The sequence below is a fragment of the Sphaeramia orbicularis genome, chromosome 12 (assembly GCF_902148855.1).
Source record: "Sphaeramia orbicularis chromosome 12, fSphaOr1.1, whole genome shotgun sequence".
NCBI lineage: Eukaryota > Metazoa > Chordata > Actinopteri > Kurtiformes > Apogonidae > Sphaeramia > Sphaeramia orbicularis.
Genome location: NC_043968.1, coordinates 25,066,623 through 25,079,590, shown reverse-complemented (window position 1 = coordinate 25,079,590; position 12,968 = coordinate 25,066,623). Strand labels below are relative to the sequence as shown.

Sequence of the window (12,968 nt, the reverse complement as noted above, 5' to 3'; positions counted from 1 at the left end):
GACTTGATACTAATGAAATGTAAGTCTTGACAATAAACACTTGTAATTCCGAGGGATGCTAAAAATAAAGTAATAATAACAATAAAATCCCCAACGCAATCCCCTTTGTGAACTCCATGAGAACATTATAATAGGATGTTTTTCACATGCTGTGAAAAATGGAAACGTTATCTGAGGACAAAATGGGAACACTCCCTGAAGGTCTGATTTACATCTCATAGAAAATGGGACCAAACAAGAATGTGTTATGAATGTCACAAATGTTCCAGTACAGTCCTACAGAGAACACTGCACTGATGACCAAAATGACCAGGGAGATACCTTATGTTTACCATACCCCAGAGGACAACATATTAAAAAGAAAGAAAGAAAGAAAGAAAGAAAGAAAGAAAGAAAGAAAGAAAGAAAGAAAGAAAGAAAGAAAGAAAGAAAGAAAGAAAGAAAGAAAGAAAGAAAGAAAGAAAGAAAGAAAGAAAGAAAGAAATCGTATAATGTTTTGAGATACTTGTCTTCAGTTTATTATTCATTCATTCATTAATAATTAATAGTCACTGGAACATTAAGCACTAATTGTAACTGTTCAGTGTAATATTAATTGTTTGTACAGTGGAGGCATATGGAGTGGACTCAACTCCACCCTACAGGACATATATTATTCTTATTCTTATTTTTATTTTTATTTATTTATTTATTTATTTTTATTATTATTATTATCATCATTATTATTATTATTATTATTATTATTATTATTATTATTATTATTATTATTATTAAATGTATTTTTATTTTAATATTATTACTATCCTACTAAGACCCAGCTTTGGGTTTTCTGTATCACAACTTTATACAAAAACAAAAACAACAACAAAAAAAAAACTCTCCACCACAAAGGACATTCCATAAAAAAAAACAAACAAACATGGATTTGAAAAAACTGCTGCATCTGGATGTTTCCAATATAGGAAATTATTTAATTAAAAAAAAAAAAAAAAAGCTAAAACTTGTACTTTCCTGACAATTCCTGGCTCTCAAGAGGTTAAATTTGTTTATCCATAGATACATGGTTTTGTGGGCCTACAGTGTGCACTCAGGGAATTCCCACAAAGGATCATTTCTTTGAAGATTCCCAGGAGGATCATCTTGTCAAGCCTGAAGAAACCTCTGGAGAATGATCCTTAGAGGTTCCCCTCAGGTTGTGAATGCTTCACGGAACCACTGATGCTTTCTAACAGTATCAGAGAGACCAGGTGGAGATGTAGTATTTTTATTTTAGCACCTGTATCTCACTTAATTTTAAGGCTGAAATCTCAAAGTTTTATTCAAGCATTTTAATCTACTAAAAATGGCACTGAAACATCAGCAAGAATATCACAGACCTTAGGAGTTAAAGTTCCTTAGAGAAAAACACAACACCAGAGGCCACACCATGTCATACACCCAGAGTATTTAACCCTTTCATGCATTAATTATGAAAACCTTAGTTAAGATTTTTTTCTTGAGTGTTTTTATTCCTCCATAGGAATGAAAAAAAAAACAATGTGATCAAGTTGTTTTTTTTTCATGGAGTTACAAAACGTCCAATAATTTTTGAAGTAAAGAAACGCGTTTAAAACCCAATATCAGAAATTGATATTAAAACAATGACATAAAATCTGACGTTTTCTCACATTTTAACATATTCTAATGCTAATTATTACTCTTTTCATGGAGATAATATGCAAAAAAACAACAACAAACAAACAAACTTTTTTTTCTAACAAATAATTGATTTACACTGTGACATACAGGGGTTGGACAAAATAATGGAAACACTTTAAAACATCAACAAAATATAATTTAATATGGTGTAGGTCCGCCTTTTGCGGCAATTACAGCCTCAATTCTCCGAGGTATTGATTCATACAACTTGTGAATTGTTTCCAAAGGAATTTTAAGCCATTCTTCAGTTAGAATACCCTCCAACTCTTTTAGAGACGATGGCGGTGGAAATCGACATCTTACTTGAACCTCTAAAACTGACCATAAATGCTCAATAATGTTGAGGTCTGGGGACTGTACCGGCCATACGAGATGCTCAACTTCATTAGAATGTTCCTCATGCCATTCTTTAATAATTCTAGCTGTATGGATTGGGGCATTATCATCTTGAGGTGAAGGTGTTTCCATTATTTTGTCCAACCCCTGTAGCACTGCAGATCAGGTTTATCAAGAACAGCAATGTTACAGTAATGGTATGAATGTCAGTGTTTGGGATGGTGCATAAGCGTCCACTGTGTTGGCTGATATGGAACTAAAATAACAAAACTCATGAATATACAAGAAAACAGCTGGAGAATCACTGTCCACTGTAGTGACCATTATGTATGAAAGGGTTAACATAAAAGAACCTCTTATATAGCATTTATGCTTAAAGGTTCAATTTGTGATATTTAGTGACATCTAGTGGTTGTGGATTGCAACCAAGTGAATGCCACCAACTGTCACCTACAGCGGCTGTGAGAAAACGCAGTCTCTCATTAGAGTCCGTGTCTGTTATCGGCTTTTTAGTTAAGAGGATATTAACCGTTCGGCATCAATCCCAGTATGTGACAGTAATGCACCTTAACACTGGATCCCATCACCATTAAGCAGAAAAAAAAAGCGGGGGAAGTCCTTTCAGAGCTGCTGTGGAAGCGTGGTGACATGACCCACAGCTTCTGCCAATATAAACACCTTCTTACAATATAACAAAAACACAATGATGCACTAATAAAAGCATACTTATTATAGTTTATTCCTGCAAGTACATCCTTGTAAACCCCTCTAAAGTATTAATAAAGACTTTTCTGAAACTAGAGCTGAAAAAAATCATACCGTGATCACTAAAGGAATGTAACATCACACATAATTTTAGCATTTTGCATATAATTTTAGCTGATTATTTTTTTTTTAAAATAATAGTCTCATTTTTCTGTTCCTTTGTGTCAGTAGAATATGATTAGAGCACCTCCAGAGCAGCGACCCTTATCTCACAAAGCACTTATTTTTTCACTCTATAGGATCTACTTGCATCTGTTTACAGCTTTGCCATCCATCATGTAGGATCAGGGATGAGGAAGATGAAGAGGCTAAACAATGACGTGATCATATGACTCCTTTCTAATCCCAGATTGTTGGAATTGCTGATATTACAATTGTGTCTCAACCATGCCCAGTCTCCCCTACTGTGTGATGAAGAAATTATTGAAATATTGGCCAAATTATAAAATATATATAAATAAAAGTAATGGTTTTATAATTTTGGAGTATTTTGGAGGGTTATCATGTTGTTTGAATACTATTCTATAATAACCAGAGGCTACCACATAGTCTATTGGACATTTATACTGAAGTGTAAAATGATCTTGTGTGAGGACTACAGTATTAAAGTTACTCTTTAACACAACAGGTGCATTAACTTACACTAACTCTCAACAAAAGGGGGAGGCGGATGTACTTACTGGGATCTTGTCTTCACTCGCAGAGATCTGCATGATGTTGGGCTTTAAAGACACGCAGCGCAGCAACAGAAGAGAAGAAAAAAAAGGTGTGAAAGTTGTCGCTTTTCGAAGATTATCAGCGCCGGATTCATCATCATCATCATCTTCATCATCATCTTCTTCTTCATCACCACCTCAACCATTATCCTCACATCAGACTTGTTTGAGGTCAGTCCAGTTAGTCCACAGTCCAGGACAGACACGGATCATCTGCACCTGCTTTCATAGTTTTGTCAGAGACTTGTCAGATTTGCGTGGCTGTGCGTAAACACCAGCAGCCGCCTGTGCTCTGGTGATACCCATCTATCCCACTGTGTGATCTGGAGGCTGAACGCACCACCGCCGGCGCCGAGCACTCCACACTGTAAAAAAAATGTCCACCTTCACAAACCTGATTCAAGTATTCACCACTTAAATTGTTCTGAAATATAATGTCAAATCCCTTCAAGTATTCTATAAACTTCTTTATAGTTTGTTTTTATCACAAGTGCGTCTTTCCCATGTTTTTTTGGCTCTAAAAATAGGTTCAACTGGATATTTTTTGCAGTGTGGAGAGAGCGAGCAGCACTGATGTAACTTGGAGACTTGTATTTTCCCAGCACAGTGTTGTTTTGTTTTTTTGGCGTTTTATCTGTTTATTTTTATTTATTTTCAGAGCTGCAGTACCTACTGTGGTAATGAGCATCAGATATAGTCTATTTCTGCCAAACTGGGAGAGTTACGACATGTCTTAATAACACAGAGAGAGAGAGAGAGAGAGAGAGTTCTGAGGAATTTCATAAATCTCTATCAGCCTATTTAACACTGGAATAATTTATTTAAAGTAATATAAACTTTAAACCCAAATGTTCACACTGTGTACGACAGTTTGCAGACTTTTATTTGAAAAACTGACAGAAAAATAATCCTGGATACCATCATACCCAAGTATTAAAATTACTGAATTCATTTTAATGAGACTTTTTTTTCTGTTTCATGCTAAGTCATAAAATGATGCAATGCCATGAAACTCATTACACACAGGAAATATTACATTATTAAGTTAGTTTTATAAGATCTTCATTTGGATGTGAGCACAGACCTTAATGAGGGTGGTCTGAAGCCAATGAAGATAGAAGGTTTTGTGTGCGTGTGTGTGAGTAGGTTATATATAGACACTTATAGACTCTTCTGTCTTTTGGTTACCTGTAGAAGACTCTTTGACTCTTCACCCCATGGTTCTTGTCTGTAGGGTTCAGGTTCCAGGATGTTGTAGGACATAGGGTCCAGCCCCATCCCAGACACATCTCTGGCCAGATGGTACAGGGCTTCACTGTGGATCGATGATGACTCACTGAGCGCTGTGGCCACTCGGATGAAGCTCCCTCCATTGGCCCATGATTCTTATTAGGGTGACATGAAAGAAAAAAATTCTTTAATCCATGCCAATGTCTCTTTTTCAGTAATTATGGAGCTCAGGGTCAATGTAATCTAGAATTGCACAAGAAAGCATTGCTGTGACATGAAAGAGTAAATATTGCAGGTGTGAGGATTTATTTGCTGGGGTAAATCTACCACTACAAACCTGAATCTGAGTATGACTCCAGAGCTTCTCAGATGATTCAGTTTTATTGATTCAGGTGTATTTTCAAATCTTGCTCTGCACTCTTTGTCAAAGTTTGCTCAGTATTTCTGCACTTCCTCATAGTCCCATAAAACATAATAGAACTATAAGGTTTCTTCATGAAATGAATGCAAATGTAATTTTTCATGTCACTACAAGTGCCTCCTTCTGGTTCATTGGTCTCATTAGTTCATTCAGGTGTTAAACGGATCATTTAAAATAGTAGCTGAATGTGACTTTAAATTTTACAATGTCAGGTGAATATCATAAATCATGCATCATGAACCAAAATGGAGGAGAGGAAAAGTAACATCATTAGTTGTCTGCTTAATCTTTACATTACAAAGTTGTTTTGCTTGAAGTGTCTTTTTATTTTTGCAAGTCTTAAGTTATTTTCTGAGTTATATTTTCCGACTGTATCTTGTATTTTTATTTTAAGAGGTACTGAACTTTCAGGTTTGATTCATGTGTGTGTGTGTGGTTTTGATTGAACTAACACCTGCCTGCGATGAACTCAGAGCAAAGGTCATATTCTACTTAAAAGATCTATTTTTACAGCTTTAGAAAGTAGTTGTGGTAAAGAGAGCGTAGAGCAGATAAAACAGAATACGAACTAGGGGATTGTTGTGGTCAAGACATGCTAGCCTAACAGTGCAGGTGCCAAGCAAAAGCTTGAACATGCAAAAGCATGTGTTTTTCTTAGAATTAGCTTATGGAGTGACTGACATGTTCTGCCAAGTAACTATGGTTAACCAATAATAAGCCTATGACGAATAACGTCATTGAATAATGGGAGTCTCCAACAGTCACTAAAGACTATAAAAAGTAACAAAGGAAACTCTTAAAAAAAAAGGTGTGTCCTCCTATTTCCTTGTTTTTTTGACAAGTGTGTGTTTTATAGAGAAACTAGTGGTAAACTGCCTTCTCTGATAATTCACAAGTTTTGATTTTTTATAAACTTTTGCTGTTTGAATAAACCAGATTCTGGACTAAACTTTTTTTAAAACTCAACCCTTCTCTTGGTGAATTTTTCTTCATTCTCCTGTTGTGTTCCCCACACTGACTTCAAAGGGTAAGTCCTTTTTAAAATGTAGTGTACCCCCCTATCTCGCAGCAGTTGGGGTTTTTACCCTGGCTCTTTAGATTCTAAAGGGCTCCTGGGCAGATAAAGAGACACTGTCTTTGTCCTTTGCATCACGTAGATGTTTCCTAATTTCGCAAAGGTACCCTTTCGGTGGAACAAATATAAAAAATTTTGGAACAACAGTCTCTTCCTGAGATCCTTGAGTCTACGTGTTCAAACACAGGTTTTTTTTATTTTTATCTTTTTGATTGCATTGCCTTACTTTTATGCGTGCAAATCTTCCAGGTGGAGAGATGGATATTTCCCACTTTATTATCACCCAACTTAATGCATAGTCACATCAAAAATGCTTCAAATTGCATGACACCAACCGTTTCATTTGCATGTTTTCACACCTGTAATCCACCCACAATAAATACAGTCGTGTCTTTTCACTTTTAGCCAAGCATGAAAGAGTTAAGTGCCTTGCTAAAATCTGTCCTTAAGAACAGAGACAGCATTACTCCTCCACTTTCCACACATATTTTCCAAGCCAGGGATGGATGTTCAGTGTGGCAGATATCCTATCAAACAAAGGACCATTTTGTTATGAAGCAGTCTCAGGTTTTCTATGTTTTGAGGTGCAAAATGTTCTTCTCATTGCAATTTGAAGCCATAAATATGCAAAGCGGCCAAATAGAGCTCAGTTTCAAACTGTGCAAATTGATGTGTGTGTCAGTCAATCAAAACTCCTGTCTTAAAGTACTTTACGTAGGAGAAGTCAATATTGAAGTTCTGAACAAGGTCACTAAACAGAAGGATGCAATGTAACATAAAGTTCATCATTATCAATCTGATTGCTCTGTTGTCAAAACAGCAACAGATTGCCATTTTTTGTAATAAGGTTACTGTGAATGTGTATGGTTATTTTAGGGATACAGACAGCTGTAGCCATAGTAACGCACCAGGCCACGTGCTGTGCTCTCATTTCAGCACCATGGACAGCTCTAAGTCTATTTCTTTCTATTTTTCTCTGATTTACACACATCAACATATGACCATGAGAAATGTCAGTAAGGGCAAGAGAAGAACATGTTTTATTATATTTTTGCAAAATGCATGGAAAAACATTTATGGCAACAGTTGTGTGTTCAGCTCAGTTGACAGCTGCACAGTAGCCTGGAGGTTAGAGAAGCAGGCCTGGAAGGTCGCCAGTTTGTAGGAGGGGAAATGAATGAGAAAATCCCTCTTGTATAAATATAAAGCAGGGCATCTCTGACATGTGTCTTTGCTTGATATCACAATAAAGTACACTTACCAAATGCTCTTTCTACATTAAGAGCAGAGATTCCTAAATGTTTTAGGAATGACAGCTGTTTTTATTTACCAAATTATTCTAAATCTATATGCAACTATAAACTTTTGCGTCTTATTTGAAGTGCATGACATATAACCCTGTCTTCTGTTTGCTTAAAATGCTTACATGTTTGCTCTCTTCCCCTTGAGTTACGTCGTATCACAGACCTGCCCACTTTTAGAGCAAAACTTAAAAACTATCTGTTCAGAATGGCCTTTGACACTTAATACTGCTGTACTCAGTTTTAATAGGAAAATGTTCTGTGTTGTTGTTATTGTTATTTATTTGTGATGCTTTACCTTCGTTCTTCTACTGTACAGGGCTTTGGTCAGCTTTGGTTGTTGTAAAGCTCTTTAGAAATAGAAATTTATTGACTGAAATGTTGTTTCATATCAGCGCTTTTTGCAATATTGCTCAGCTTCTCAAAATGATTGTAACACTGTCTCTGACACTGTTGTTAATTTCTAATGGCACAGACAAAGGGCATCTTTCACAGAACGGCTAATGGGCAGCGACACAGCACAAAGACTTAATGCTGAGGCTTTTATCACACGTCTGTGCTCTGGCTCACAGACTATGAAAGCTTCTGCCAGTTTAATCCACTTTTAACTCTTTTATGTTTTTACAAACTAGAATCAAACTGAAAATTCCAAAGCATCATAATTAAGATTCATTTTTAACATTTTCAAGAAGTCGAAAAAGTCTAACATAAGATGTAAAACAACAATTTGTGGTAGTGGTAATGAGTGGTTAAAAGTAATCACATGTACATCCATCAAGAAGTAGTTCTGACATACTATTTATTACTTTCCTTTAATGTGCCTTTGTACTTCTTTGCATTACAGAGGCAAAAATCATATTATTATTCTAATGGATAATAATGATGATTTTTACAAATTGTCATTGAAAAAAACTCAACTTTGCATTGGCCAAATAGTCAACTGAGATGTTTTTCTGCTTCTGATCTGTCTGTTCTGTCAGATTTTAGACTCAAATTAATATTATCCATAGCTTTTGGACTGTTTAGGGACAAGACATGATGTTGGAAAACATTAAAATTAACTGTTTTTAATGACTACGTATGTTTGTCTTATGAATCAGAATTCTTTAGATTCATGAAAAATGGAAACAGTTTTTGGTTGAATCAGTACTTCCACATTTAGAAATCCAATCAGGAAAGATATTGTTAGAAGATTTATTTTCAAAAGCTATTTCAGTGTCAAAATTACACGAAGGACACAAAAAAACCACACAGCGCTATTTTAACCCTTTATCGGGCAAGTGACTATTTTTGGTAATTTCTGCACTCATTTCAAGACAGTGACAGCAACAGTTACAGTGAGGACAGTGAGTCAACAATTTCAGGTCCAATGTGGTCTACAGGGTCTGTAAGGTCCACCTCTGCATGAACAGTGAGTGGACCTGCTTTGTTAGGTACCATGAAGTAATGGTACTAATGTAAGGAATGATGTTCAAAGGGAGAATGTGGATGTGGACAGGGGTCTGGATCAGCACTTATGTTGGTCTAATGTTCTAAAATACATGTTTCTTTCACCTTACAGGGTGGGGAAGCAAAATTTACAATGAACATTTAGTTGTTTTTTCTCAGCAGGCACTACGTCAGTTGTTTTGAAACCAAACATATATTGATGTCATAATCATACCTAACACTATTATCCATACCTTTTCAGAAACTTTTGCCCATATGAGTAATCAGGAAAGCAAACGTCAAAGAGTGTGTGATTTGCTGAATGCACTCGTCACACCAAAGGAGATTTCAAAAATAGTTGGAGTGTCCATAAAGACTGTTTATAATGGAAAGAAGAGAATGACTATGAGCAAAACTATTACGAGAAAGTCTGGAAGATACTATTAAAGAAGAATGGGAGAAGTTGTCACCCGAATATTTGAGGAACACTTGCGCAAGTTTCAGGAAGCGTGTGAAGGCAGTTATTGAGAAAGAAGGAGGACACATAGAATAAAAACATGTTCTATTATGTCAATTTTCTTGTGGCAAATAAATTCTCATGACTTTCAATAAACTAATTGGTCATACACTGTCTTTCAATCCCTGCCTCAAAATATTGTAAATTTTGCTTCCCCACCCTGTACATATGTTTTTCTTGTATTTTTTACATGTACTTCTTGAATTTTTTATTTATTTATTTATTTATTTATTTTTGACATTTACAAGTAAAGAACTAAATATGGTAATTTTATTGACCTTGATTTTCTAACAATAAAAGATTTTGAAAAATTTCACAAAAGTAATTGTGTCCTCCACTAATGCACTAAGGTTAAAATTTGGAATTTCAGAGTGTTTCCATTAGTGCCTTATAAAGGGTTAAGGTTCCATATCTTCTGTTTTGGATTGGACAGTATGCAGATGCTTGGTTTGGATGTAAAGGATGAGCAGTGTAACAGCTGGAACAACATTACTGGTCATCAACTGGTCATGATTTCTTATCAAGAAGATAGTATGACAATCACTTTGGAGCAAATTTCCTGGAGGTTAAATGGAAAATACTTATATCCCAGTGTTGCCCAATCATTCCCTGCTGATGTCAGTCATAGCAGTTTGTATCGTTTTCACAACATCTTCTCCAAAAGAAACCCAACATATTCTGAAGTCGCAGCTTCAGGCGCTTCCTAAACAATACGTTCTGCTCACTATCTTCCAGGGGCTATGATTAAGTTAGGTTCGGACTCTCCTGTATATTTCACTAAACCAAAAGATCATCTGAATTGAATCCTCAGAGCTTCACCTGCAGCCAAGCAGAGCAGCAGTAAGCCATGAACACTAACACGGATTACTGCTCCTCCTGAGGCTTACAGCAAAGAAGCACATGTCTGAGACTCAACCTCAGGAACCTCATTAGTTCTGTTTAAATGAGACAATATAGCTAATTTCTTCTTCCAGGAGACAAGTGGAGAATTAGCACAGAGGGGTCTGAGTACACAATAGCGTTAAACTGCAGCACCTCTCTATGCAACTGTACACCCTGTGTGTTGACGGCTGCCCCACAAGGCCCGCTGACACACACACACACACACACACACACACACACATACACACACACTGGGAGAACACTGATGAGACAATAGGTGGGTTACTCTACAGTGGTCCTGTCTAGTGTGTCCTTTTTGTTGGCTGAAGATACAGGAGAGACAGGCAGGACAGGCTGCACAAAGGAGGGTCCTGTTGGGTTTCCTATACGTTACTCTGGCACTCACCTGCACGAGCGGAGGAGGGGGATTTGCGGAGAGCCATTTCAACCCAACCCTGAGTGACTACAGCTCAGAACAGGTCTTATTTCTCTTCGGTTTCCAGACAGTCAGTCAGTCATGCTGGTTTGCTGTCAGTAGCAGGTGGAGGAACAACAGCAACACTCTGACTCACTAGAGCAATCCTCAGCTCAGTGGAAGCTTAGCTCTGCTGGGATAATACTCTCCACCAAATGGTTGGCAGGGAAGCACAAACTCCACAACTCAGCCTTTTGTGTACACTTACTTAATGCACTACACACCGGGCTCATGGGTAACAGACCGGCTGTCTGATTGGGTATTTGGCTTGAGAATTACAGCCACACAGAGACGAGCACAGATTATTGGACCCACTAATATGCATTAATTACTGTGCCTTCTGGTTAGGTTTAGCTCTAAACCTATGGAGTACAAAGGTTAAGACTTTAAGAAAGATGCATGGCAATTAAAATTATACTGCGCAGGAGTTGAACCTCATATGGGTTGCATGTCGTTTAAGAACAGGATGCCTATGAATCCTTGAAAAATCTTAAAAAGTCTAAAATCCACTCATCTGGATTGTGGGTCTTAAAATACCATAAATACAAGTGTCACCGGTCACAGCTGAAGCCTGTTGAATATGATCACAAACATGATGACATTTCCCCAATTTTAGAATCCCTTCACTGGCTGCGTGCATTTTTGGATTGATTTTAAAATTCTTATATTTGTTTTTAAATGTCGATATGGTCTTGCCCACCCAGTATCTGTCTGACCTGATTCAACCATACATTCCCCCTCATGGTCTCAGGTCAGCAGATCAGCTGCTCTTAATTATTCCACACACTAAGAGGAAACTAAGATGGGATCAGGCTTTTTTCTGTAGCCGGCCCGTGACTGTGGAATGAGTTACCTGTGTGTGTGAGACAGACCGACTTCTTAAATGTGTTCAAATCCAGACTAAAAACCCAATTTTTCCTCTTTGGTTTTTAACCAAGTATGAGATGTGGATTGTATTGTTGTCTTATCCTTGTTTTTTATTGTATTTTATTGTGTTTTTTTATTGTTCTGTTTCTTAGTAATATGTATATGTATTTGTTTCTTAGTAATATGTATATGTATTTATTACCTCCACCAAGGAACGGCTGAGGTTATGTTTTCTTTGGGGTTTGCTAGTTTGTTTGATTGTTAGTAAGATAACTCAAAAGGTTATGGAAGGATTTTGATGAAATTTTCAGGAAATGTTGATACTGGCCCACGGAACAAATGATTAAATTTTGGTGGTGACTGGGGGGGTGAATTGTTGTTTGTTTGTTTGTCTATTAGCAAGATAACTCAAAAAATTATGGAAGGATTTTGATGAAATTTTCAGGAAATGTTGATATGTTGGGGGGGGGGGGCGCCACTGATCTGCCTTGATGGAGGTCTGCGCTCTCCAAGTGCTTTTCTAGTTGCAAATGTGTACAGCACTTTGGCCAACGTTGCTGTTATTACCTCCACCAAGGAGGTTATGTTTTTGCCGGCGTTGGTCTGTCTGTCTGTCTGTCTGTCTGTGTGCAAGATAACTCAAAACGTTATGGACAGATTTGGATAAAAATTTCAGGAAATGTTGATACTGGCAAAAGGAACAAATGATTACATTTTGGTGGTGATTGGGGGGGGCACTGATCTGCCTTGGCGGAGGTCTGTGCTCTCCGAGTGCTTCTAGTTTTAAAGTGCTTTACAAATAAAATTGGATTGGATTGGATATAATGAAGTGATGAAAACCAATACATTTTCTGAAAGAATATGCCAAAAGAAGGAAATTAGGGTAGAAAAGCACAAGAGTCAGAAAACCATGAGACAGCAGAATACCTGACACCCAACACTGGCCTGTATTCACATCAAAATTCGCCTCCATTGTGATGGGACAGTGAAAAGGGCTAAAATTGCATTAATAACAGTCTAAAACAAAGTCTTAAAAACTGATAAATTGCACTCTTTGGAATCTACAGAAACCCAAAGGACATCTGAGAATTCTGCAGCTGGATAAAAATGAGTATCTAACATTACACACAGCTGAATTTTATCAGAGGAACCTGGTCTTATGGTAAAGAAGGAACTTTATCTTTAACTTTTTAATTCAACTTTATAAAAACTAAGCCAACCTGGATCATAAATCCCCCACAACCACAGCAAAAAATT

At 36.9% G+C, this 12,968-nt stretch overlaps 1 protein-coding gene across 2 annotated transcripts in view; it reads right to left on the bottom strand.

The window, feature by feature from the left end:
• Nucleotides 1–11,020, bottom strand: part of ano2b (anoctamin 2b) — a 101,089-nt gene extending 90,069 nt beyond the window's left edge. For both annotated transcript variants that reach the window (XM_030150482.1, XM_030150483.1), the window contains exons 1-3: nt 10,776–11,020; nt 4,704–4,900; nt 3,480–3,521 (exon numbers count right to left, since the gene is read on the bottom strand). In XM_030150482.1, coding sequence (XP_030006342.1) covers nt 3,480–3,521; nt 4,704–4,900; nt 10,776–10,812 — 276 coding nt within the window. In that variant the 5' untranslated portion in view covers nt 10,813–11,020. The remainder of the gene's footprint in view (nt 1–3,479; nt 3,522–4,703; nt 4,901–10,775) is intronic.
• Nucleotides 11,021–12,968: the final 1,948 nt, after the last annotated feature.